This window comes from Thermobia domestica, chromosome 1 (genome assembly GCF_964235325.1).
Source record: "Thermobia domestica chromosome 1, izTheDome1.hap1.1, whole genome shotgun sequence".
Classification (NCBI taxonomy): domain Eukaryota; kingdom Metazoa; phylum Arthropoda; class Insecta; order Zygentoma; family Lepismatidae; genus Thermobia; species Thermobia domestica.
The window spans coordinates 135,105,259-135,131,064 of record NC_137454.1 but is presented as its reverse complement, the minus strand read 5'-3'; the positions used below and the strand labels follow the sequence as shown (position 1 = coordinate 135,131,064).

At 34.8% G+C, this 25,806-nt stretch overlaps 1 protein-coding gene across 1 annotated transcript in view; it reads left to right on the top strand.

Annotated features, from left to right (window-relative positions):
* LOC145664569 (uncharacterized) overlaps nucleotides 1-25,806 on the top strand; it is a 130,692-nt gene that overhangs the window by 51,069 nt on the left and 53,817 nt on the right. Inside the window, exons 2-5 of the mRNA XM_081731389.1 lie at nucleotides 9,652-9,836; nucleotides 11,625-11,894; nucleotides 16,113-16,245; nucleotides 18,037-18,164. Coding sequence (XP_081587515.1) covers nucleotides 9,652-9,836; nucleotides 11,625-11,894; nucleotides 16,113-16,245; nucleotides 18,037-18,164 — 716 coding nt within the window. The remainder of the gene's footprint in view (nucleotides 1-9,651; nucleotides 9,837-11,624; nucleotides 11,895-16,112; nucleotides 16,246-18,036; nucleotides 18,165-25,806) is intronic.

Genomic DNA, 25,806 nt, shown 5'->3' with positions numbered 1-25,806 from the left:
TGAATTGCAAAATTATTTTTACACTCTAAAGGCTTCAGATTTTTTTCAACCTCGATGAGCTAATCTTTGTATTGAACAAAACTTCCAATTAAATATAAGATTTTGTTTACTGATTCCAATATGTATTCTATGGGGCAGAAACATGGACATTACGCAAAAGGGATGAAAAAATACAGGTTTTTCGAAACGTAGGTATGGAGAAAAAAAGAGAGAATTAACTGGGTTGAACGGAAAACGAAGAGAAGTTGTTAAAAATAGTAGCAGTAGATGAGAAAAAAAAAAGAATTTTAGATGTATTAAGACATGTATTGGGATATTGACTGGAGAGCAGCTGTATTATGAGGGACGCGCTAGATCATATGGTGGAAGGGAAGAGAGGGAGAGGTGAAGGAGACTGTAGTTGAAGAAAGTATTAAGATAGACAATTGCTACGTCAAGACGAAGAGAATAGCTGAGGACCACCGTATATCAAAACTTCTCAGTTGCAGCAAGTGACCTGCCAATAAAGGGAGAATAGCTATGATTATGATGATGATGGTGAAATGTTCAGCAATATCGGCCAATAAGGACAGAAAAAATTAAAATAATATTGATTATAATCAAACCAGGTTTAAAGAAATCTGAAATGTTTTGAGTTTGCAGCTGCTTTAATGAAAATAGTTCCTGTGTTTCGTTCTTATGTACTAATAAAATATGCATTTTCAGTCCTGATGTGTTTCTGTTTTTCATTTCTATTGCCACTTATTTCAATTTTTTGCATAGTTTGCATAACCATAGTGATGCTCTCCACTTTCCGCAATAGCTTCAAAGTACGCATGAAATTTACTTTTTGCGCTCGCCAATTGCGTTTTTTATATTTAGCAAATTTCTTCTTGCTGGACGTTTGTGGCGTTTCGTCAGCAGACTGTCTGAGGCAAAGCAACTGAAGGGTGAAAAACAAACCCCTCTTTTGCTATGCATTTATCCCAAGACGAGCCTACACACTTGTAGAATAGTGTCTGATTTCACGATAAGTAATCCTTATTCTTTTAAAACGCAGGAATACATCGTGATCCAGCACCAATGACACATTTCTTTGTGTGCAACAAGCTTTGATTAAAATGGCACCTGTGTGACTTGAGAACGAGCAATAACTACAGAAAATGCGAACAACTGATTCAGAAAACGACATATTTTAGCTTATGCCAAGGGGCAGATCATCTCACAGCACCGATTGCATAAACTACTGGGAACACATTCACTCCAGCGGTATTTTTACTGAAGCCAAGAAATTCAAGTGAAAGAAGCAATGATTTTTCCCCTGTTTACATTCTATAAAAAAGATTCAAGTAGTACTATTAATTGTGCAAGACTCTTGCGCAAGAGTCTTGGTCTTGGTCTTGGTCTTGCAGGTATGGTCTTGGTCTTGGTCTTGGTCTTGCACCCTTGGTCTTGGTCTTGGTCTTGCATCAGGATTCCTAGTCTTGGTCTTGGTCTTGGTCTTGGTCTTGCATGCAAGACTCTTGCAAAAACTGCAAGACCGAGACTCTTGCGCTCATCACTAACCAACGCATATCCTTTGTCCCAAAGGAGAGCTTTCCTGAAGCAGGTATAACTGTTCTCATGCAACTAGAGATAGGGATTCGCACGAGACAAGATTTGAGGCTGTCTCGTCTCGAAAATGTGCTGTAAAAGCGATGTCTCGACTCGAAAAATGTATATTTCTTTATTGGAAGAGCTGTGTCTCGACTTGAATTTTGTCAGGAAAATTCTGTCTCGACTCGTCTCGTGCGCATCTCTAACTAGCCCTTTGGAGATCATATGGTACAATTTGTACCATACGGGTGTTTCATGGTACATTGCGTTATAACTCTCCTATTCGAGGTTTTTCGTCCTTTTTATTTTGTTTGTTTGTTTTTCAAGTCCAGAGGCATTGTAGAAGACCTTACGTATGGTTTCACACCTTCCTGCGTCGAGACATAGGAGGTGACGTCATAATTCTAAAATATATATTTTCATTTGTTAAGCCTATGTTCATTATATTTGGCGGGCTTATTTTTGTACGTAGAAGGTTGAAATTTTGCACAAATATTCAGTCCACCGAGTAGTATTTACCAGATTTTTTTTCAGATTTCTGAGTTAAAACAGGGGGGGATCCAGAGGGGCAAAGGGTTGAAAAAGGGATATTTTTACCCAAAAAATCCCTTTCTTTGGGATTTTCCCGCCTTAGATACATGATGGAGACACGTGAGTCATACCGTCTGAAAGGAAGTTTTATTTTAAAGAGAATGATGGGCGAAACATGACCCTAGGGTAATTAGGGATGTATCAGGGAATTTTTACAAAATATCCTTCTGTATACGGGAATATGGTACATTGTTGGTATATATATATTTTTGGCGGGCTTACTTTTGTACGTAGAAGATTGAAATTGTGCATAAACATTCAGTCTACCTAGCAGTATTTATCAGGTTTTTTTTCAGATCTCTGCGTTAAAACAGGGGGGTCCAGAGGGGCTAAAAGTTGAAAAAAAGGGATATTTAGACCAAAAAGTCCCTTTCTTCGGGATTTTCCCGCCTTAGATACATGATAGAGACACGTTAGTCATACCGTCTGAAAGGCAGTTATATTCTGAAGAGAATGATGGGTGAAACATGACCCTAGGGTAATTAGGGATGTCTCAGGAAATTTTTTACCTGAGATCATAGTGTTTTGCGGTAATTTGGGGCATTGTGGGAATTCTTGATAAAATTTCTCCCGCCCTTAGTATTTAAGATAGAAACTTGAAATTTGGCACACACATTCAGTATATCAAGTACTATTTATCAGATTTTTTTTAAGATGTCTACGTTCACATACGGCTGTTCCAGGGGGGCCCAAATTGTGAAAAAAAAATCCCTCCGAAATTTTCCCTTTGACATCATTTTCCCGCTCCTTGTATATGGTATGAGCATGCAAGTGGTACCATTTGAAAGCCAGCTCCATTCTGAAGAGAATGAGGTATGAACCATGATCTTAGGATAAATAGTGACGATGCAGTAGCTGCTTGACTGAAAGTCTAAAAAATACCCCAAAAACCCATAATCCCGAAAGGGCTAGAGAACATTAGAACATAAGCACTCATTGCTTGCTGCAGTGGTGGATGCTATCAAACCTATCTACATTGCTCTTGCGGATCCCCCCTTTTCGGAAAAATGTTTGCATAGGAAAACACAGAACCCCAATGAAAGTTGCAATGCACTGATATGGCAACGATGTCAAAGAAACTACATTTGCGAGTTCTAAAATCGTACAAATTGCAGTATATGATGCTGTTTTGTGTTTTAGTAGCATACGTGAATCAAGAAACGGTGTTCTGGAAAAGATGGAAATTTCAAGCGGTGAATACAGCCCGAAACTACTGCGAGACATGGACAGAAAACATATAACAAACTCTGAGTTGGGAGTCCTGAAGCTTACCAAGGAATCAAGAATGGAGAAAAGAACGTGTAGAAGGGTGAAGAAAACACAGCCGAAGACGAAAAATATGGTTATGATCCTTTCTGAATGTTGTGATTCGTCTTTTTGCTGAAAATCCACTGTATTTTAAACTTTTTATTTCTCCAAATTGCATTTTTGGACACACATGTACCATTTTCTCACAAACTATGAATGGTAAAGTAATCAAATTTTGCACAAATGTTACTTGTATGTACGTCTATTTACTAAACTAAAATTATAACATAGTTCCTTTATTTGTCTCAATTACTCTTTGGTGAAGATAAAAAATCACATCATTAAAATTCTTCGAATTTTAAAAAATAATTACACAGGCCTGCATTATTTCGGTTGTGTCATGTTTTCCGTCATTGGATGACAGATTCCTATATATTTTGGTGCGCTTAATCCAAAAATTACCGTAGTTTGGTTCCATCACGTCAGAATTGTTTGCAAATCGCAATGTGGCATAATGTGTTATATGTCTAAAATCATCACAAATATGAGACATACGGACAGATGTCAGGACATAGAAAATACTGTACTGTCATCTGTTTGTTTATTATGAAGACGAATCGTTGACAATATAAACCAGCAGCTGGCAGGCACTCGCGTCATTGAACGTAGTGTACACTGCAACTGCTAATGCTGTTGCAACCGTTTCTACGTATACTCCGCGATCAAAAGTGTGTGTGTGTGTGTCGGAAGAGCAGCAAACACAGTTTTCGACATGGCTCAAAAGGGTGTTAAACGTGTGAGTTCATGTTGGCATGGCAGAAAAGTCAGATAAGTACGTTCTTGTGGCAACTGTATCTTGCGTATTTCGGTTGCTGAAAAAGAAGGCTGACTCGCCTTTAAATATGTAGTAACCAAGTTTCTGGGCAACAAGAAGGTTTCGAATTTCAAGTCTGTCGTTGATACTATGCTGCAGAAGTACGAAAAGTTAGACTGGACTATGAGTTTGAAAGTTCATTTCCTACATTCCCATTTGTACTACTTCCCTGAGAATCTGGGTGTTGTTAAAGAAGAGATAGGTGAGAGATTCTATCGGGACATGGAAAAGCGTTACCAAGGACGATGGAATACAACAATGATGGCAGACTATTGCTAGATGTTGCACCGAGATGAATCCAGAAAAAAAATACGTGCGGAATGGCCGGAAACACAGCATGACTGGTCTAAAGAGACGTCGACAAAACGATTAAACTGTTGAGTATTTATTTTCTATAACATTCTATTCTATTTTCTTCCATTTCCAAGTCGGACAATACCAAGTGTTTTACATAAGAAACTGACTATGTCATTATGTCGAATATTTGTTTTATTTTTCGACAAATACTACATTTGGTACATTGCCATTTGCAAACAATTCTGACGTGATGGAAACAAACTAAGGTTCTTTTTGGATTAAGTACACCAAGATACATAGGAATTCATCATGAAATGTTGAAAAACAGAACCATCGCAGGCTAGTGTTATTGGCTTTGTATGTAACCTAGAAAAATAATCTTAGTTCGGTAACATTGCCAGCTATTGTAGGATGCGTAATATAAAAAACGAATCCCTTCAGTAGTTTCCAAGAAAAAAGGTACAAACACTTTTAGAGCTGTACTAAAAATTTGGGCCTATGCCATATGTGTAAAAGGCAAGATAGAGTGACAAAAATTAACATAGAGATGCTGAACTTCTATACACATCCACGGACCAAAAATTAAACTTTTGCAAGCAATAGCAAAGCGTGAGTTGGCAATTTTCTCGTAAGCAGTCAAAACACGGACATCCCCCTTTAATATTGGACTAAGGAAGAAATAGGTCAAGGAGAATTGGATTTTATGATTCAGAAACTTGGATATTACGGAAATTAGAGAAAAAATATTTAGAGAGCTTCGAAATGTGGTGTTGGAGGAAAATTGAGCAAATAAAATGGACGGAAAGAGTAACAAACAAAGATGTTTGAAAATGGATAGGAAAGAAGAGAACGATTCTAGCCACCATCCGTCGTAGAAAGGCCAATTGGATTCTTCTTGCGAAGAAATTGCCTTCTTCATACCGTCATAGTTGGAAAGGTGGAAGGAAAGTGAGGAATAGAAAGAAGAAGAACACAAGTGATCGATGATTTGAAAATAGAAGGAAATATTGGGAGTTAAAAAAGGAAGATGAAAATCGAGAAGCACGGAAGAAACATTACCCAAACTAAAAATTAAGAAAAATAAAATAAAAAACCCTCATTAGCCCCAAGACCTGCCAAAGGCAGAATACTTTAATAATAATAATAATAATAATAATAATAATAATAATAATAATAATAATAATAATAATAATAATAATAATAATAATAATAATAATCTAGATTATTAAATATGACCTTAAAAGTGCGCATACATTTTGATATATATATATATATATACTTGAGCTATATTTTTAAGAAAATATCGCCATGTGATGTAAATTGCTGGTATTATTATATTTCTTGATAATATATTTCTGAATAATATACAGTATGTGAAATTTTAAAGGCACACTACTTTATGTAATGTCAAATCTAATGTTATGATGTTACGGGTTAACAACAGAGAACAATCGAGATATAGTGCATACAGTTTTCGTTATGTTACATTTACTTTCGGCTAATATTTTATTAGCACGCATACGATATTGTATGAGTGTAATACACGCAATTTCTCACTTTATTCTCAGATTTAAGAACGATCAAAGAGAAAACAAGATTTTCAAATTCTTTTAATGCATTACATTTGCAGATTTGAAGTAGATAATTTGTAAACATTTGTGTTTAAAGGACAATTTAATTCTAACATGGAATACTTCAGCTGTGTGATTTCAGGAAAGAAAAACGAAATTAGCAGAAACGGGTTGAAAGAATCATTTTCTGTAATTAATTATTGTTACACACTGTTGTTATTTTCCATGTTACTCAATTGTATGATACTAATGTAGTCCCGTAGCGCTAACTATCTTCTAGTTTCTGAGTATACAATATGACATATTCATAGTTATAATAATCAGGGTTTGAATTAGGTGTACAACTTAAAATTATTGATGTAGCATACACCCACTTTACATTAACAGTGACATTTGATAAATGGTAGTTAGCTACTTGCCTATAACCAGTGCTTATACAAAGAAAGAATTAATTACTATTCCATTTCTGACTATAATGACCATGATTATTAAAAAAAAAAAAAAAAAAAAAAAAACTCTCTCGAATAACTCAACGAAGGTATATAGACTACTTTATTCAGAGTTGAAATTCGTCTTATCACAAAACATTCAAATAGTACGACGTCCGCTTAAATTAAGAATTCCAGCGAGTAATTATGCTAATGTAATTTAATTTGGTTAGTTGATGTGGACTTTAATGTTCTTTTTCAACACTGGGGCTATATGAGCCGTGGATTAATAGCTAAATGTTGATCTGAGTTACATGATCTCCCATCCTGAATCGCATATCCGAACCATAAAGCCACGAGGGAATTATCTTTACTTTGTCCCTCAGTGTGAGTATGTGTGTGTGTGTGTGTGTAAGTGTAAGTGTATATAACTTGAAACAAACAACACACATTTATGTCTGGTATTTTAGGAATATATTAATTTAATATTTACAATATATTTTCAAATAAACTAATAGTTACTTGCAATACTCGAATGTTCAACAGTTATGCCGTTCTGGACTACACCCTTAGATTTCTGAACTATACAAGGATCTATAATAGTCCTGATCTACGTACCGCCCCCAGCATGCTTTCCTGAAGCCCTCCGGCAAAAAATTAACAGTACTAAATTTACCCGCATTCACATTTCAAGTCAAAGATATTTTTGAATATCTAAGTTAAAAGTTTCCCTGGTTATTTCTCTCACGTTAGATAAAGTAATTGAGCGGTATTTTTATATATTCCTTCCAACAGCTAGTTAAGTAACATAACAGCTAGTCAACGGAAGTGTAAGATTTCAAAAGTTATCGGTTCCGAACAATATGACTGCTTGGTATAGAAACCAAACGTATACAATATGTCCCATATTCATTCATGGTCAATATATCTTTCATTTCTACTTTCATGCACCCAATTTTCGTTTTTTTTTGTTTGTTTTTTTTTGTTTGTTTTTTTAAATCCATTTTTACAATGTACATAAGAAAATTTTGTACTTTCTCATACTGAAACATTAAGCAAAAATTACAACTGTCTTTCAGGCTTGTAAATGACCGCGCTCATTTGAGCTAGCTAATTAGAGCGCGCTCGTTTTTGGTGAATTTTATCATGAGCTAACCCGTTTTGAAAAACTTGAGCGTGAGTTGATTTAAACTCGAAATATAGGTGAGTTTGCGCGTAAAGCATGCTCAATTTCACTCTCAACACCGTACATTGTTATTTTCATATATACAAATTATTAAGAAATAAAAAGTACTTTCTTAATGCACTTTACAATTTCAGAATTAAATCTCTCTCGTCGTTTTATGGTTACATACGCACCTACGCAGTGGCGTATTTACGATTTTTTCGGGGGACTTTGCTAACTTTATTCCTGAAAATGTAAAAATTCTGCAAGATATTTCATTTACTTTAAAATAGTAAGTAAAATTTCGCGGAGTCTTAAGCCCGGAAACTCCCTTAAATACGGCACTGCACCTACGGTTGAAGACACTCTGGTTCCATTCCTATAAAAGCTTGTGTACTTCGAATCACATGTTAAGTTGTAGGTTCACGTCTCAGATAGAATGGTTCTCAGTGATGAATGGGACGCTAAACTTCAAATTATTCAACAATAAATATCGGAATCTAATGTATTTTATTTTCAAGTATTTATGGAACGACTAAAATTTCTTAAACTATATTTAAATAATTCATCTCTAAAATGTTACTTTGAAAGCAAGCATACCAAAGCACAGACAAATACGTAAATTTTACTCTTGCAATTCAAGCACGTAGTGATAAAATACTTCTGCACCAATAAAATAGCTGAATGTCGAGAAATGGAACTTCAAATTTTACAAAGAAATATATAAACATGAATTTCTATTGTTTTTACTAGCTTGAAGGTTAGAATTATCGTGGACTTAAGTCAGTTGTCAAGTCACATAGGGTAGGTTTAAGGCAGGGGAACACTAAGTAAATCCAGTCTCCGTTAGACTTGCAGAACTTTAAGTATATTTGGAGCTTAATCGTAGATACATATGATTAACAAACATATTTTCGGCATCGGATACCCAAGTTCGATTCCCGGTAGGAGCACATCTTATTTGAATGAAATTTAAAAGGTAATTGTAAGAGTAAAGAAGGAAAGGAGCCCTAGAACTTGATGGTATTCCAGATTATATAATAAAAGAATGTAAAAACAGTTTTATTTCCCATTTATACGTATTATTTTAACCTTACTATTACAACTTATAAATACCCCCAATAAATGGAAGATAATAAAAGTCTGTCGTACTCCTAAACTAGTAATGGTAAAAACATTCAAAATTATAGATCTGTATCGATATTGAACACTTTTGCAAAAGTGTTTGAATCTATTCTCTATGAATGTATTGAAAATCATATAAAATTATCGATTTCAGAATACTAGTATGATTTCATCCAAGTACGTCGACAGCAGCAAATATCACTACTGTTATCAACTCCATAGCAAATACACTAGACCAAGGAGGCCAAGTCGATATTGTTTAGACAGATTTTGGGAAAGCATTTGACAGAGTAAATCATAAAGTATTAATATAGAAACTTCCTCAATTTAATTAGCCTGGACAGTTAATTAATTTTTTAAGTCGTATTTGAGAGACCGAAGGTTGTTTGATTTTAAAATGTATAAATCAGGTGAATAATTTCAACTATTGGTGTGCCACAAGGATAAAATTTGGGACCTCTACTATTTGTAATATTTATAAATGATCTTTCTGAAGACACTAAAACTTTCCATAAATTGTTATACTCTGATAACCTTATTATTTTTTAAAAATGCTTCAAATCAACAAATAACTCTATGAATCTTTCAACATGATGCGACTGCAGTAGTTCAGTAGTGCCAAAATTAACTTACTAGATGCAAATATTAGCACGTAAATGTAAGATCAAGATATTCGCAAAAAGTAAGAAGCCACAGGTGCTTAAAACACAAAATTTGATACATTTTGTGGAATAATATGTGTAGCTTCTACTACTACATTGTTAATATTTTTTCTAGGTTGTTTGATTTACCATACCTTTCACCTGAAGTCCGAGCGTATAACTGGAAGTCTACCAAGGTAAATTTTGTGCCACGAGGAGCATGGCGATTGAATCCACAACGATTACAGGATCCCAGATATTATGGTTACATCAATGGACATCAGGCACCCACTTTTCCTTATTACGACTACGAAGGAAGAGGTAAGAAAGATCATGAGATAAAAATAACTTGCGCAAAATGGAAGTTGCCTGAGGAAAACGTCACAATGTTAAAGTGCAATACTTTGTAGTGCAAGTATATGTTGCTACTTCACTAGCTAATTCTATAGGTCAGTGTATCATTATTTTTAAATCAGTTAGTGAGGAGTAGGATCATTTAACAGCATGTCCAACGAACCACAATATCCTTGCCCGCTTGCAAAGCAAATTTATCATTAAAAAAAAAAAAAAACTAAGCATATGTCAACACCAGTGTACTTATTCTTTAAAGTGTTATTAATTAAAATTGCATAGAAACTTAACATGGAAACTAAACTTAATTTTGTGCATTGAAACTTAACAGTTGCCCCAATGGAAATTGTTTTGTAGATCACGGCACTGTTAATGTTTTTTTTTTTTTTTTATCTCTTGAAACTAAGTGCAGTAGAGGATAGATTAGCGACGACTTGAAATACATGAAATATACGAATAGTTGTAAAGTGTCATAGTGTAGATTAGGAATAACTGTGTCAATTTTGGCGTTACTCGAATTATGATATACGAAGTGAATTACAGTTGATCATGGTGTCAGAATATTCGAGCTGATTTGTGATTGATAACCATAAGTGACTAATATGTGTATTGATATAATAATAAAGATACCAACCTGAAGGAGTTGTGAAATGAATACAGAAATATTGCTAATATCTCGAAACTATAGAACTAGTGATTTGATTAAAATTATTTTTTTTTTAAATTTACTTTGGTGCCTTAATAGTTACCGGTTAGAATATAATGTAAAAAGAATCGCTGCTCATATAGAAAATACTACTACTACTACTACTACTACTACTACTACTACTACTACTACTACTACTACTACTACTACTACTACTACTACTACTAATAATAATAATAATAATAATAATAATAATAATAATAATAATAATAATAATAATAAGGAAGGTTAAGAAAGGCTTATTTTAAGTATTTGAAAAATAGAGTGCAATGTATCATCTAGAATTCAATATACGAAATATCTGTTATTTAATTAAAAACATACATAATATAATATTAATATACGGTGTACATAATTATATCCATAGATATCAACGTAAAAAATCTCTATTGTACTCAAAAACACTTTACTTGGGGGGGGGGGGGAAACGAAAGAAAATTACGTAAGTAACTATATCAGTAAAATAACTAGCTTTATTTCTCCTATTTACGTATATGTAAAATCTGCATTAATTTCGACTACCTATCTTAAAGTGTGAAAAATAACACCAAAAGTCTGAAACAATTATATTGTAGTACTACGTCTTTTCTTTTCTTTTTTTCTTTTTTTATTTGTATTTTATGTATCATTGTACAGTCAGCGACAAAAGTTCTTTCCATTTGATGAAATTAGTTCTCATATATAACTTCACAATGGAATGACAATTTGAGTACAGTTTTCAGTAAATTAAAAGAAAGTGTAATTTTCTGTACGTTCCAGCCATGCCACAGTTGTAAGTTTCAATCATACCATCGTTATTCCCATTTTTTTTTTTTTCAAACAGAAAGAACTTCTGTCGCTGACTGTATTTTAGTTTCCTTAACAGTCCACGATCTTTGGATGTGATAATTCCATATTTAAGTATTTATTTAAGTTAAAGTATGTAAACTGAATATTTCTGAGTCTTAGGGTAGTATTATATTTGATTCCATAGAGGAGTATCTTACCTTATTTCATAGAACTTACAACATAAGTTCAATATTAATTTTGATATTTTTCTTTCTTTTCTACAGAATCAAGAACGAAAATCAAAAAAGAATACCCTCCTTCTCCACAACCACCACCACCAGCACCACTCCCACCAGTACCACCAACTGTTAGTGCCCCACCAGAGACTACTGCAAAGCCAGGAGGGACATCATCCAAATATGAAAACGAACGATGCACCACAACCTTGAACTCCGTGGTTATAGAGGGCACTTGTTACTCTGCAGATCAATGCCTCCAGCTTGAAGGGGAAGCAGGCGATGCATGTCCAGATGGAACACTTGTCTGTTGTGTTTGTGAGTTTTTCATTTATTTTTTACGTAAGCAAACCTCACATGTCATTCAAATATCCATATAAACATTTCATGAATGAGTTAAAATTAAAGAAAAAAATATATATTATTGAATACATTATTTTTCTACTTTTTTAAAGGATATCCATCGAAATTTTTGACCACCTTGAAAACTTATGGAATTATTAAAATATGCGTTAATGCGTCATCTAGGGATAATAGGCCTTATGCAGAGTCGTCCTGACGCGTGATTAGTGCTATACTAAAGAGTTCGACAAACATTTGTTTCCTGCACTAGTCAGGCCTTTAGTACGACGCTAATCATACGTCAAAATGACTGCGTAAGGCCCAAGATGTCGAAGTATGGGAGTATTTCTTCTTCACTTTTCACACTTTCGCTAATACATGTAGGATTACCTAAAAGACAAAAGTTTAGACTGTTTTCGTCTTGAAAGCATCGTAAAGTGATGTATTATCTCGAAAAATGTATTAGAAAAGTTATGTCTCATTTCTAATGAAAAAAGTTTGCCTCGTTCCATGTTTTGGAACGGAAATTCTGTCTCATTTCGTCTCATAGCAATCTAAACACATGAACAGATAGTGTTCTCGCTCCTTAATCGAGAGAGATTTCCTTTCGATTTCCAACCAGTCGACTTAACTCAGGTTTTGCAGTTTCTTCTGTGTTTCAAGAGGTATCGCGTCTTTAAACATCATCATCATAAGTATTCTGCCATTGTTGCCAGGTTACCTGCCGCAACTGAGAAGCTTGCATACTCCATGGTCTACCGCTAACCTCTTCGTCTTCACGTACGATTTTTCTGTTTTGATGTCGTCCATCAATTGTAATCTCCTTCTCCCTGTTACTCTCTTTCCTGCCACCATACCCTCTAGCATGACTCTCATGATACAGTTCCTTCTTAGCCAGTATTCCAACCAGTTTCTCTTCCTTTTCTCAATAGTATCGAAAATTGTTCTTTTCTCTCCCATCATTTCTAACACCCTCTCATTCGTTTTTAGCTCGATCCAACTAATTCTCTCCATTCTTCTCCACACCATTTCCAAAGTTTCCAGTCGTTTTCCGTCACTTTTGCGTAATGTCCATGTTTCTGCCTCATACTGTACAATACTCCACACTCTTTACATATAGATTTCCTTCATTCATTCCAGAATTCCATCTTATGCTATATTTTTTGTTTCTAGTTTAAAAATTGTTTCACAGTTTCATCTGAAACTATGTTAATAAATAAATAATATTGAAAAATAATAATTTACCTAAGAAAGAAATGTTTGTGTGTACCAATTAGTGCAAATTACAAATATAAAAAGTATGACGTTTATTATTTCATATATACAGTACTACTTATAAAAGGTAAACGTCTCAGTGGCCCACGCTAATTCCAGATATCACTACCTTGGGCTATCATTTGCCTGCCGGACGCTGAGAGATTTCACTAGCGCCTTGATAATTTGCCGATTTAAAATTATTGTGTCAATTTACGTAATTACAACTTAAAACCTATATTTTTTTCAATTTAATTATTTCAAAATGCAGAGTGATCATATTGAACATGGTCATGTTTTATTCTTTATTTTCAGGACAAGGGCTATAATCATATTTAGATCTGAACATTAATATTTGTGTGACTGCATGTTTGTTGGTGGCCAAACTCAAAATTACAATAATAATAACTTCATTAAAGTAAACAATTAGGGCTTTTAATTAATACAATTTAAACCAATAACGGAAAGCTGGCCGAAGTTGCGGGCGCAAGAACAGTACTAATACTAGCAAAGTAAGTAGGTCCGTAGCCAGACAAAAGAGGCTAGGATCATTTTAGGGTGAGGCTAACACACACACACACACACACACACACACACACACACACACACACACATATATATATATATATATATATATATATATATATACACAAATATATATATTAGAAGAATGTACACTTTGCATAACACACATTATATAGTACACTTTGCAACACGTGTGTGTGTTATGCAAAGTGTACATTCTTCTAACAGGCGAAATACTCTATACATTCGTACCCTGTGATACTTCGTGAAATGTTTCTAACTGCAAGTTTATTTTCCTCTTGGAACATGATAGGAGATTTCTGATAATGTTGATGAATCCATCTCATTATGTATAAGTTTATTTTAAAATAACACACACACAAAAGAAAATAATATCTTCTTGCTTAAGATAATGTAATAAATAATTTGGAAGAATGGCAAAATATTTTTATATTCTTGTATTTTTGTATATTAAGTAACGCAGAAATCTGTATTGAATTGACTATAGATGGTCTAAACCTACATACTTTGTGCACTAGTGTTCCAGATTATCGACGCGTGTTTTAGTTCTAGACGTGTATTATTTAGAACTTGAAGCACATTAGTATCCTTGTATATACTTCCCAGTCTCGTTATAAACCGAGATTTCTGTAAGCTTAATTTATAATCCGATTCAGATGAGTATCTTATGTGAGATTAGAGTTTGTTGACACACCAAGATCAGTTATACGTTTAATTCTATGCAGTTATATGCTATTTATATGACATTCGAATTCCTACTATTTTATATATATTTTATATATATATAAGACACTACACACTTCTCAGTGTTTAACAATATTTTGTACCAATTACAAAGAGCAGTAATTTCGGTTTGCGAACTGACGTAGTCCCACTTTGAACCTATGACACTAATCATCTACATATAAAAGCTTTTCTGACATTATTACATCAGGTAAATCATTAATAGGCTTATATAACAAAAACAGCAAAGATCCTAAGACTAAACAATGCAAAACAAATTAATGAACTACAAATTCCGAAGTCAGGATATTTCTGTAGCGTTCGCGAAGATATGACAATAGAACGTTACGTAGGGTATGTGAAAATTTAAAGTTACAAGCTTGCTAAGAAGAGCAACATGCGTTTTGCTGAAGTCTGTATAAATTGTGTTAACTTGATTTTTATTATCAACTTCTATGTTGGTAATGAGTGAGTGAGTGAACTGAGGAAGATTTACTAAGTTGCCACCATTTATTTAGTTGCCATTCTGAATACTTTCATAGACATATGAAACTTAGCATTTAAATGGTTTCCACCATTGAAGTCTGAATTTTTTGATGGATAATACAGTTAAATGGTGGTCATTTCTCAAACGGAGGCCCACACGTAAAACTTCTTTCTATAAAAGTTATGTTTATTTCATCATTGTATTTTCAATGAAATATCACGTTACATACCTTATAATTTAAAATTTTCGAGTGACCCCGAGGCTCCATGACAAGAGCACTGTAGGACCAGCAGACAACCCAATTCGATGCGCCTATTGACGTTTCCCTATCTCACTTTTTATTTCATTTTTTAATCTCCAGCCGTCAGTGATAACATTTTACGTTTTATTTGACTGTGCAGAAATTCAGGATTAAATTGTGGCTATTTCGTAGTGTACCCACGAAGTTTTTTTTTTCTTCTACAAGTTATTTGTTTTTCAATGATCTCTTTAATGGTATAGATTATTGCATATCTTGCTATTTAAAATTTTCCGGAGACTCCTCGGGATCCTATAATAAAAAACCCTGTGGGCCTACTAGAATATATATTTTTTTTTAATTTTTGCGTCTTCTGGCATTTTCCTATCTCACTTTTTATTTTTTATCCTTCTGTCTCTAACTGTTTGTGATTTATCAAGCACTGAACGTTTGATCTAGAACTCCCAGTATATACAATGTGTTAATGTGCATGGTGCATACGCGAAACTGTGCAAGCTCTCATGATCCATAGCTCGTATACAAATGACTATACAAGCTCTTATGATCTCTCATACAAACGATCATTAGTTGTACAAACGAACATTACTTAGATTGAACCAGGTTATATTCATGTGCAGGCTTAATTTCTTTAAACGGTATTAGAAATAATGTAACACAGAGGCGGATCCAGAACGGACTTCTGGGGGGGGGAGGCTGTAACACTGCTACTTAGAACTACTTTTAAGAGCTCCAAACTCTGGGATGGGCTTTATTTATATATAAAATAAGAAAGTTTACTCTTCTGGGGGGAAGCGATTGCCCCCCTCCCCTGGATCCGCCCCTGATGTAACATATTAAATTTGACCATATTATACTCTGAGAATTGCTTTCACAAATATTTAACACTTGGATTTTTCAATTGCTGACTTTTTGTGTTTGATTTCAGTTCAGTATTCCTGTGGTGACCTTTCTTCTGAGCGAGTGACGTACTTCCGATCTCCTGACTACCCTGCACGCTCCATAGGGACACTGGCATGTGATTATGATATTACTATACAGAGTGACGTATGTGCTGTTAGGTAATGAATAAGAAACATCTTACACGTCTATGTGTATATGTTCAAATGGTGATTAGAATATAGAAATTTATTATAAGATGAAATTACAATTAGGCCCCTACATTGGCCCTTAATTGTAACGAGTTGGAACAGAGTGTTCGAACAATTCACAGATGCATTTGTATGCATCATATAGTAAATTGTATCTGGATAATTAATGAGTCAAGTAGTTTCGTTACTTTCGGTGACAAGGAAAGTGGAAGGTTCCAAATGTTGCATTTTAGGTTTCAAATAATATAAGTACTTATAAATAAGGTGTACGGGGCATCGCAGTAAACTTTCTTCTCTCACTAAACTGAATCATATCATGCTGCAATTAGTACGGAAATATTTACGAAATATGAACAAAATTATAATAGACGTTTCCGGAAGACTTTGTACCGTAGAAAACTTACCTCATGAGCAAACTATCGTATTATGATTTTAAAAATGTAAAATGGTTTATACCATATTATAGTCTTTATTTATGAAATATGTTTTTCAGAAAATCATCCGAGAAAAACTTACCGCTTAGAATAAACTATTCCTTCTGGATTTTAGCCAGAAAAATAGCTTATATATCATTTTAAGGTTGTTAATGAAATATTGATTATGAAAATTAAACAAGATCGTTAGAGTCGTTTTCAGCAAAATTGCATTTTCATTAACTTTCACCCTTCAGTAAGCTATCCTTATTTTTCTGGGCAGGAAGAATTTTTTTTTTAAAAAATCTCTCTAGAATATCATAATAAACTTAAGTTTGAAATTTGGTACAAATACGTTGAATGGTATAGCGTCTTGGCGAATACATATCAGGATGAACAAATTAATGGACGAACAAGGTGACAGATATCGAAAAATCACTTCTTTGGTATGTAGAGGACACGAAAACGTATAAATCTGTTGCAATCTCGTATTCGATTTGTTTCACTAACTCCATATCTTTCTTCATTCGAAAGTAAAATTGTATTTTCTGGTACATCCTTATCACTGATCAATTTATCCTTTAAAATAACTTGTTTCGAAAACTTAAACAAGAATTACGATTTTCTCCTTCATTATAATGTTTATAGAAGCTCAACACAAAACATAAATATCGTAAGTTTGCATATGCAGTACATTTCTTTGGAACTCACCGGCAGCAGTTTTTCTTTCATAAAGAAATGTTCCGAGACAGCACACATATTATTTTTACGCGGTACTATTCTATTTATAATTATATTATAGAGACATTATTTTGGTCTCCTCCAGAGGTAGGGGCACTCTCAGAGCACCGGGGTGGCACTGTCCCTCCAAAACCATGTCTAAAAGAAACACTGACCTGAAGTACTGGCGGAATACGTCATGCTTGGCATCCATAAACGAGCCAAGTGATTTTGTCAGTTCCGGTCTCAGCAAAATGCATGGTTTCAAAAGTTGCATGTTGCATTTATGACTACAAATAAACATGGGTGCTTGGTAAAGAAAGCAGAGGCACGTATATTCTACATTTATTTTCATGCACATACCAGTTTATTTGAATCCTTATATTGAAGGATTATTTTGAAATAGGGTACTTCCATGGCTTCAGTAAATTAAATTACCGTAAACTATTAGAGACGAACAAATTTGTGTTTCAAATATTTCCCATTTATTTTTAATTCCCTACCGGGGAGAGAACAAGAACTTCAGCTATTTATTTATTTATTTTTGTCAAAAGCTATCAAGTATAGAATAGATTCTTATTATTATTGAAACTAAGATTAATTTTCTTTACTGTTTCTTCTATTTTAGAATTGAATATACCAACGTAGAATTGGCTCGGAAATTGGGAGGAGTATGCGATATCGATCAAATATTTATTCTCAATTCTGTTGATGGACCGACTACAGGACAATGTGGACCACTTTCTGGCTATACTAGTAAGTAAAACATCCTAATTGACATTCTTTTAATATTTTTTTTCCTTTTACGCTTTTATCTTACGTAATCACACAGGAAAATTTTGAATTGTGATAAATAGTTGGCTGTATTTTTGTATTATTTTTCACAACTAGTTATATTGTAACTTATTCTATCAGTTAGATTGTAACTGATATCTAAAGTGTGAATAAAAAGAAAAGGGTGAACGACTTCTACTAGTATATATTGTAATATCCCATCGTACTAAATCGGATATAAACAGCATTTTACAAAAATGCTACAATAATGTAAATTCTCTAGTACAAGGTAGGAATAGATGTTTCTTCGACCTGACGGTATCAGGAAAGATTCCTCAATAGCAAACTACGTGAGGTGGTGTAGGACACTTACTGCTCCACTGCAAGCAGAGAAGGGACAGTGATTCCGACAAAGCTACACTGCAAGCTAGGCTAGGTTGTGATTAGGAATCTCTCGCTGCCCCACTGCAAGCAGAAAGAGAGGTAAAGTTTCCCACAAGACTCCACTGCAAGCAAGCGAGAAAAGGAACTATTAGCTCCACTGCAAGCTAAGATTTTGGGTTTGGGTGAGGTACTTCCTAGGCTCCACTGCAAGTCTTCCTAGGCTTCTATGGGTTGACGAATAGCGTATCTGGAAAATTAGTAATGTTATAGTTTGCCTATCCCTATTGTCTTTTATGAATGTCAGGTTTTCTTTATGCTCCTTGTTCTCTCTTTGCAGTTTGCTTAAAATAGGGGCACTAAGTAGTAGCATCACAGAGCATCGAGTTAGAAATAGCCTGATCTAGAACTTCCATCAATGATTAACTCAATATACTATCATTACTAATAAACATTTAATACTGTATCAGCACTTAACGTATTAATAAGTAAGAGGAAATTTTACCTTTTTTTTTTTTTTTTTAATAGCTGTCATTAATGATAAAGCAAGTAAGTTTCGTTTCACAGTATGAAACTACGGTAGACTAGACTTCCAAACTATGGGAATTCAATATTTAAACTTATGGTAGTACATCTATAACTACTGGTTGAAATAGATAAATAAGATTAAAGATAGAACCTATTCCTAGGATGCTGAATCCATATCAAAAAGCCATTACTCGCTGTCTCTTATTGCTTTGGATGTATTGAGGTTAACATTAAAATCGGAAGTGGTAATTGATGTCTACCACTTTTTGTTGCAATAAAGTAACAAATTCAGTAAAGGAATAAAATAAAATAAAATCATATATTTTCACCACTTCCGGTTTCAATAAATAGACAAAAGTAAAAAAAAAAAAGAAAAAAGAATAATAAACGCTTTCCGTTTTGGCACTATGGAAATAAGTATTGAAAACGAAACCACTAGTAAATTTCAGACACTTCCGGTTTTGATTGTGTTGAGGGTGGTGATGGTATATTCCCTTGAGTCGCTGAATCGATTGTTAAAAACCGCTTGTCGCTATTTATTACCGTTCTTGTTCTGTGACAATAAACGTTGAAACCGGAAATGTTTGATTTCCCGCACTTTCGGTATGAATACAGGGTTAACGAAGAAGATGGAAGTTTCTTTTTGGAACACTTAATCGATTGCGAAAAACAACTTCTCCGTAACTCTTACTGCTTTTGTTATATGGAAATCAATATTGAAAATGGAGGTACTTATACATTTCAGACACTTCTGGTTTCCGCTGAGTGTTGTGAGTAGTTATGTTTTCTTGAGACGCTTAATAGATTGCAAAAAGAACACTTCTCGACATCTATTATCGTTTCTGTTCTATGGGAATAAAAGTTGAAAATGTAAACGGTTGATTATAATAGTTTGAATACAAGGTTAACGGAGGTTAGAATCTATTCTTAGGTCGCTGAATCGATTGCAGGAAACCGCATCTCGACATCTTTTTACCATTTTTGGGCTATGGGATCAACGTTGAAACTACGAATGTCAGTTTCTACCACTTCCGGTTTGAATAGAATATTAATGGAGGAGTTAAAACTTTCTTATGGGACGTTGAATCGATTGCAAAAATCAACTTTTCGATATCTTTTACCGTGTTCGTTCTACGAAAATCAGAATTCAACCCGGAACTGGTAGTAAATTCCAACCACCTCCAGTTTCGGTAGACTTTTGCGGGTGGTAATGATATATTCTCTTGAGACAATGAATCGATTGCAAAAAGATAGTTGTCCTATCTTTCTCGGTTTTTGTTTTATGGTGATAAACGTCGTAAACGGAAATAGTAAATTTCATCCACCTATGGTGTAAACACAAACTTAACGAAGGAGATGGAACGTATACTATTAGGAGGCTAAATCGATTTTTTTAAAAAATGCTTCTTGATAAGTCTTCTTGGTCATGCTTTGATACCTGTTGACAGACACACAAACGTACATAACCGTTTTATAAGACATCGAAAACGCATAACATAGTTTGGAAATCTTTTTTTTTATTATTTATTTTTTTTAAAAGTAACTTGTTAGTAGTACTTTGGGAAAATCTTTTCCTAAACTATCTTTTACTGTACACCAGGGACGTAGCCAGAGTTCTGAGTTTGCGGGGGCCATATTTGCAATTGAATAATATTATATTGTGTACTCACGATAATTCGCTGAATCGGGTGGCGTGGCAACCGATAATCAACACGAAAACATCGTATGGAGACCTCAATAAATTGTTTTAAATTAAACTTTAACTACTCTTTCGAGGGTTAGAAGAGAAAAGCAAACTTCTCCTACGAAATGTGATAATGAAACAATAATTTAAAAACTATGTATTAATCGTGTTGTTTACTTATGCAACTAGAACATTAAGAAACGCAATACTTCATATAAATACTTCTTGATACGTTTATACAGGGTGTTTCAAAATAGCACCGACAACGTTTTGGAGGTGATTCCTGACACCAAAATAAGAAAAAGTATAGACAACCTGGGTGTACAAATGCTTTCTTTCGGAGTTATAGGCTGCGGAAAACATGAAAAAAAAATGAAATTTGAAGGTCCATAGCTCCAATACTATGGGAGCTACCGTAGTCGGGTCAAGACTTCACTTAGGAACTACTATATGCCCAAGTTTCAGAATCCTGTGGTACTCCCACAACAATTTTTATAGATGTAGTTCGTGAGTACTTCAGATTATATGCACGTAGCCAAATTCCCTCTATAAAAATTGTTGTGGAAGTATCGCAGGATTCTGAAACTTGGATATTTGGTTAGGGTACATTCTAGTTCCTAAGTGAAGTCTTGAACCGACTACGGTAGGTCGCATAGTTTTTGAGCTATGGACCTTCAACATTTATTTTCGGCAGTCTATAACTCCGAAAGGAAACATTTGTCTACCCAGGTTGGTCTATACTTTTTGTCTTATCTTGGTGTCAGGAATCACCTCCTAAACGTTGTCGGTGTTATTTTGAAACACCCTGTATATACTGTACATTTTTGCCTTGTACCTTTATATACTTTGTAGCTTGAGAAATAGTTATAAATAATATAGTAAGTAATAGGTAACAGGTAATACATTAACTACCCTAAAAAAGTGACATGACTTCCATGAGGTTACCAAAACTGAACACACAAGCTCTCAAAGACTTATATTTTTGCGACTTGCTGACTTATCTACGACTTTCTGAATAGGCCTATGTCAATAATTTTATCTTCTTCAAGCTTAGAGGCTATCGCTTGTTCTATTTCAAGTGCGGCTAATGCTGATGTTCTGTCCTGACCAGACTTAGCTACAACGAAGATATGATTTGATCATTGGCGTATTTAGGGGGGCTCCGGGCTTAAGCCCTTCCCCCGAAATTTTATTTACTATATTAAAGTAAATGACATATCTTGCAGAATTTTCATATTTCCAGGACTAAAGTTAGCAAAGTCCCCGAAACAAAATCGTAAATACGCCACTGGATTTGGGAGTCTTATGCACGCTGAAAGAACACACACACGAAGCTGATAACGCAGGTAGCGTCAAGACTATTTCCAGCCAATTCGTAATTTGGGGGAAAATTGCCTTGGGCAGAACAGATCGCAGGTCCGAGATATTTGTAATTTCTTTCTTCATAAGAGATTCTACGTAATTTTTACAATAACGAATTCATATTCAGCAGGGGCGTAAATAAGGACCCCGCAGACCCCGCATTGTGGGGGTCCTCAAGCCATTAGGGGGCCCCAAATCGTGAAGTGGGCTGTAGAGAAGGGGGTCCCACTCCACGCTGTCTGCGGGGAGGTCCCCAAACCTTTGGTTACGCCACTGATATTCAGGAAAATCTATTTCGAATTGCGTAGCAAACTCTTCCATTGCCTCCTTTATCAAGAACAGTTTTGTTTTAGGACGACATGCTTGAATGCCACCAATCACAGATATATCTTCCTTGCAGAATTTTCTGACAAACTCGTTCACAGTGTTGTCATCATTCTCCTAAATTTTCGTAAATAACTATAAAGATGGTCCTAAATTTTCCAAATAAGTACAGATAACGATCACTAAAGTTCATAATTGACTGTTTAAGAACATGTTGGCCCTAATTGATATATCACGTGAGTACCTTTCCATTTCAAAAAATATCACCTATTTCAAAATAGCGGTGGGAGTTCCTGATCTACTTTGCCCATTTTTCTTTTGTCAATATGTGAAACTACCACTGTTTGAATTGTCTATCTTTCACTATTTTTACGATTTAACAGTTTATTTGATATATTTCTATAACATAACATAGCCCTTCTCCCATCAAATTTGACCCCCCTCCCCCTCCGTTCCTTATGGCGCTCAGGCGCTATAATTTTGCACATAAAAATATTTTCACATACTCTATCAGGTGCACTATGTCTCATCCTGCATCTCAACTCAACCATTTGGACCCTTTACTTGTTAGGCGGTTATAAAAAGTGCATTCGCATGGATTTTTAGCCCTTGGTACCTCAAGACGACTATAAGGCTGGAATCACTATGGGCTGGAAGAACCTAGCAATGTTAACAATGACGACTCCCAACCCCAAAGTTACTGATCTTATACTCACATTACAGTTCACTTAATGTTTAAGAAATAGCCTATAAATGGGTTTTTAAAAATAACCTTTTCTTGGAAGTACGAATAGTTTCAGTTTACTATGGATATTTTTTTCATTTATTGTCGGATAAAAACAATTTGTAACATAATTTTAAATAAATATTTGAGGGGGCTAAACCAAGATTTGGGGGGGCGGTGCCCCCGTGCCCCACCCTAGCTACGTCCCTGCTGTACACTATAGGCTATAATTAATTTTCCGGAAATACGTCCTATTCGCTTTTGTTACTATAAATTGCTTAATAGACATGCAAATTAATCTGTCGAACACATGCTCATTTCTGTTCACTGTTGTCGAGTTTAAGCATCAATACAAGAAGAGAGAAGATTCGTAGGGAGCCAAATGGATTCAAGTGCTGATTAACTTCGCGAACCTGATTGAAATCTTGTATCTTTTTCATCTTATATCTTATATCTTACAAGCGAACAGGTTCTAAATCCAATGAAGTGTTGTTATGTTCTTTCGGTAGTCATGCACAATACCTACTGCAACTATACAATTTTGTTACACGCCAACATTTTCTTTCATACATCTCCTTTCCAAAACATGGAATTCTCGAATAACGGAATGCAAGTTTTCAGCGTGTTGTCACAACTTCAAAACATACAAATGTTTGGAGTCCAAATAGCTAAGTCGATGTCGGAAATCGATACTCCCTATATACGTTTTCTCAAAGACTTTGAATTGAATGATGTCCTGATTTGATGAAATTAGACCAAATCACTTTAATAATAATCACTATGTTCGTTTTCAAACAAATTACTTTTTTTCTGGCAATTTTGTAACTAAACAAAAAGTTAATTGGACTTTTTAGATAAGCTTATTTCGACTTTAAGTTAGTTAGGATTCTTTAAAAAAAAAAAAAAAAAAAAAGATACAGTTATTATCAAATACTTGTAATTTGTACGGCCTTTGAGTAGTCGAATGTGTAACTTGTTATTCTTTCTTGCACATAATTTTTATTTTGGATCTGTACCAGATGTCCATAGTCCATTGTCTGTAAACCATATAGCCTACCTGTAGTAGGGTGACTAGATTTAGAAAATAATCATAATAGTAGACAAGAGATGTAGGCAGTAATTTATTTTGAAGGGTGGGGGTCAAAATTCAATATGCGGATAAATCATACTAAATTTTGTAAAATCACCCCTAATATTAGATTGAACTTACAGGAAAATCGGGATTTCGGGGTGGACGGGACCCCTAGGACCTAACCTTTGCGTACGTCCCTGAAGGAGACACTGAAAGTAAATTACCATAGTTTGATATTCTGCTCACGCACATTCATTGTTTTGGCCACGAGACAAGACGAAACAGAATTTTCTTGACGAGGGAAAGTCTTCCAATAGAAAAAATATACTTTCCGAGACGAAACGGCACTTTGATGACAGCTTTTCGAGATAAGACAACCCCAAACAGGGCAGTACTGCAACCCAGGGGTCCACCGGAAGACCTTTCCAGGGGGCCCATGCATATGTATGCACTTCCTCCTCCCTAACATGTACGTACTGCGAACTGGTAGTACTCACAACTCAAAGCAAATGTATAGTATATTGTACTTATTTCTCACAAGCCAAGACCATAGGCTCACAAAGGACTTATTTCACATTAAACCACGCAGTCCTTAGGAAAACTCTACGTAGGTAAATCCTTTTAAAGTAAAGTACGAATTATTAAATTTTATTTATTTTCTTTAAGAATTTTTAGGGAAATAGAAAGAAAGCTGTCTTAAATTTGCATCTGCACAACAATGCCCCTTATGATGCCCTTAACTCTTTGCGGCACGGAGTTTCGCAAACGTTAGGTAATAAGTACCACCGTGCTTCAGAGGTAACACGTGTTTTAAAATACATAATTTAAAATGCTAGTTACTTGCAACATAGTGATTGCTTCCGTGATTTTCCTCTAAAGATATAAATATTTTTCTCTTTTTTAGAAAAAAAAATGAGTTGAGTTTTCATTTTTTGCTCCAGGACTCTGTGACCAAGAGGACCCCAGAAATTTTAAAAATTACTGAAAACATTTTCACAATAAAAGTTTAAAAAACACGACACGAGTCTCCCCTCCACAATTCATGGACCCTTTTGAACATATTGACAGAGGGCACATTATAAAAGTTTTTGATGGGCCCCTTGTATCTTTCCGCTTCAGAACCCCCAATGGTCTTAATCTGTCCTAAATATCTTCCATATGGAAAACAATTGTGCTGTAAAATGTAAATTATTATTTAGTTTCAAGTTATGGCAACATTTGAGATTTCAATTTAGCTTAATACTTCAATAGTAGCAAAATTATATTAAATAAAGCAGAGTGGGAAATCAGGAACCTTTCAAGGATTGAATTACAAAAAATGTGAAAGGCTGTTTTCGTAACATCATGGGCTAGCAATGCTGATCTGGGATTAGCTGACTGTATTGTCCTCCTGTTGTCGACTTACTCGATCTGTTGTCGTCCTCCTTTGAGTTGCTCCCGCATATACAAGGAGTGCTTGACGCGTTCCTTTTTTTGGGGGGGAGGGGGGGTATATATAGGTCTACCACGATACAAGGCGAAGGGCCCACGAAAAAAGTACCGTCCAGGG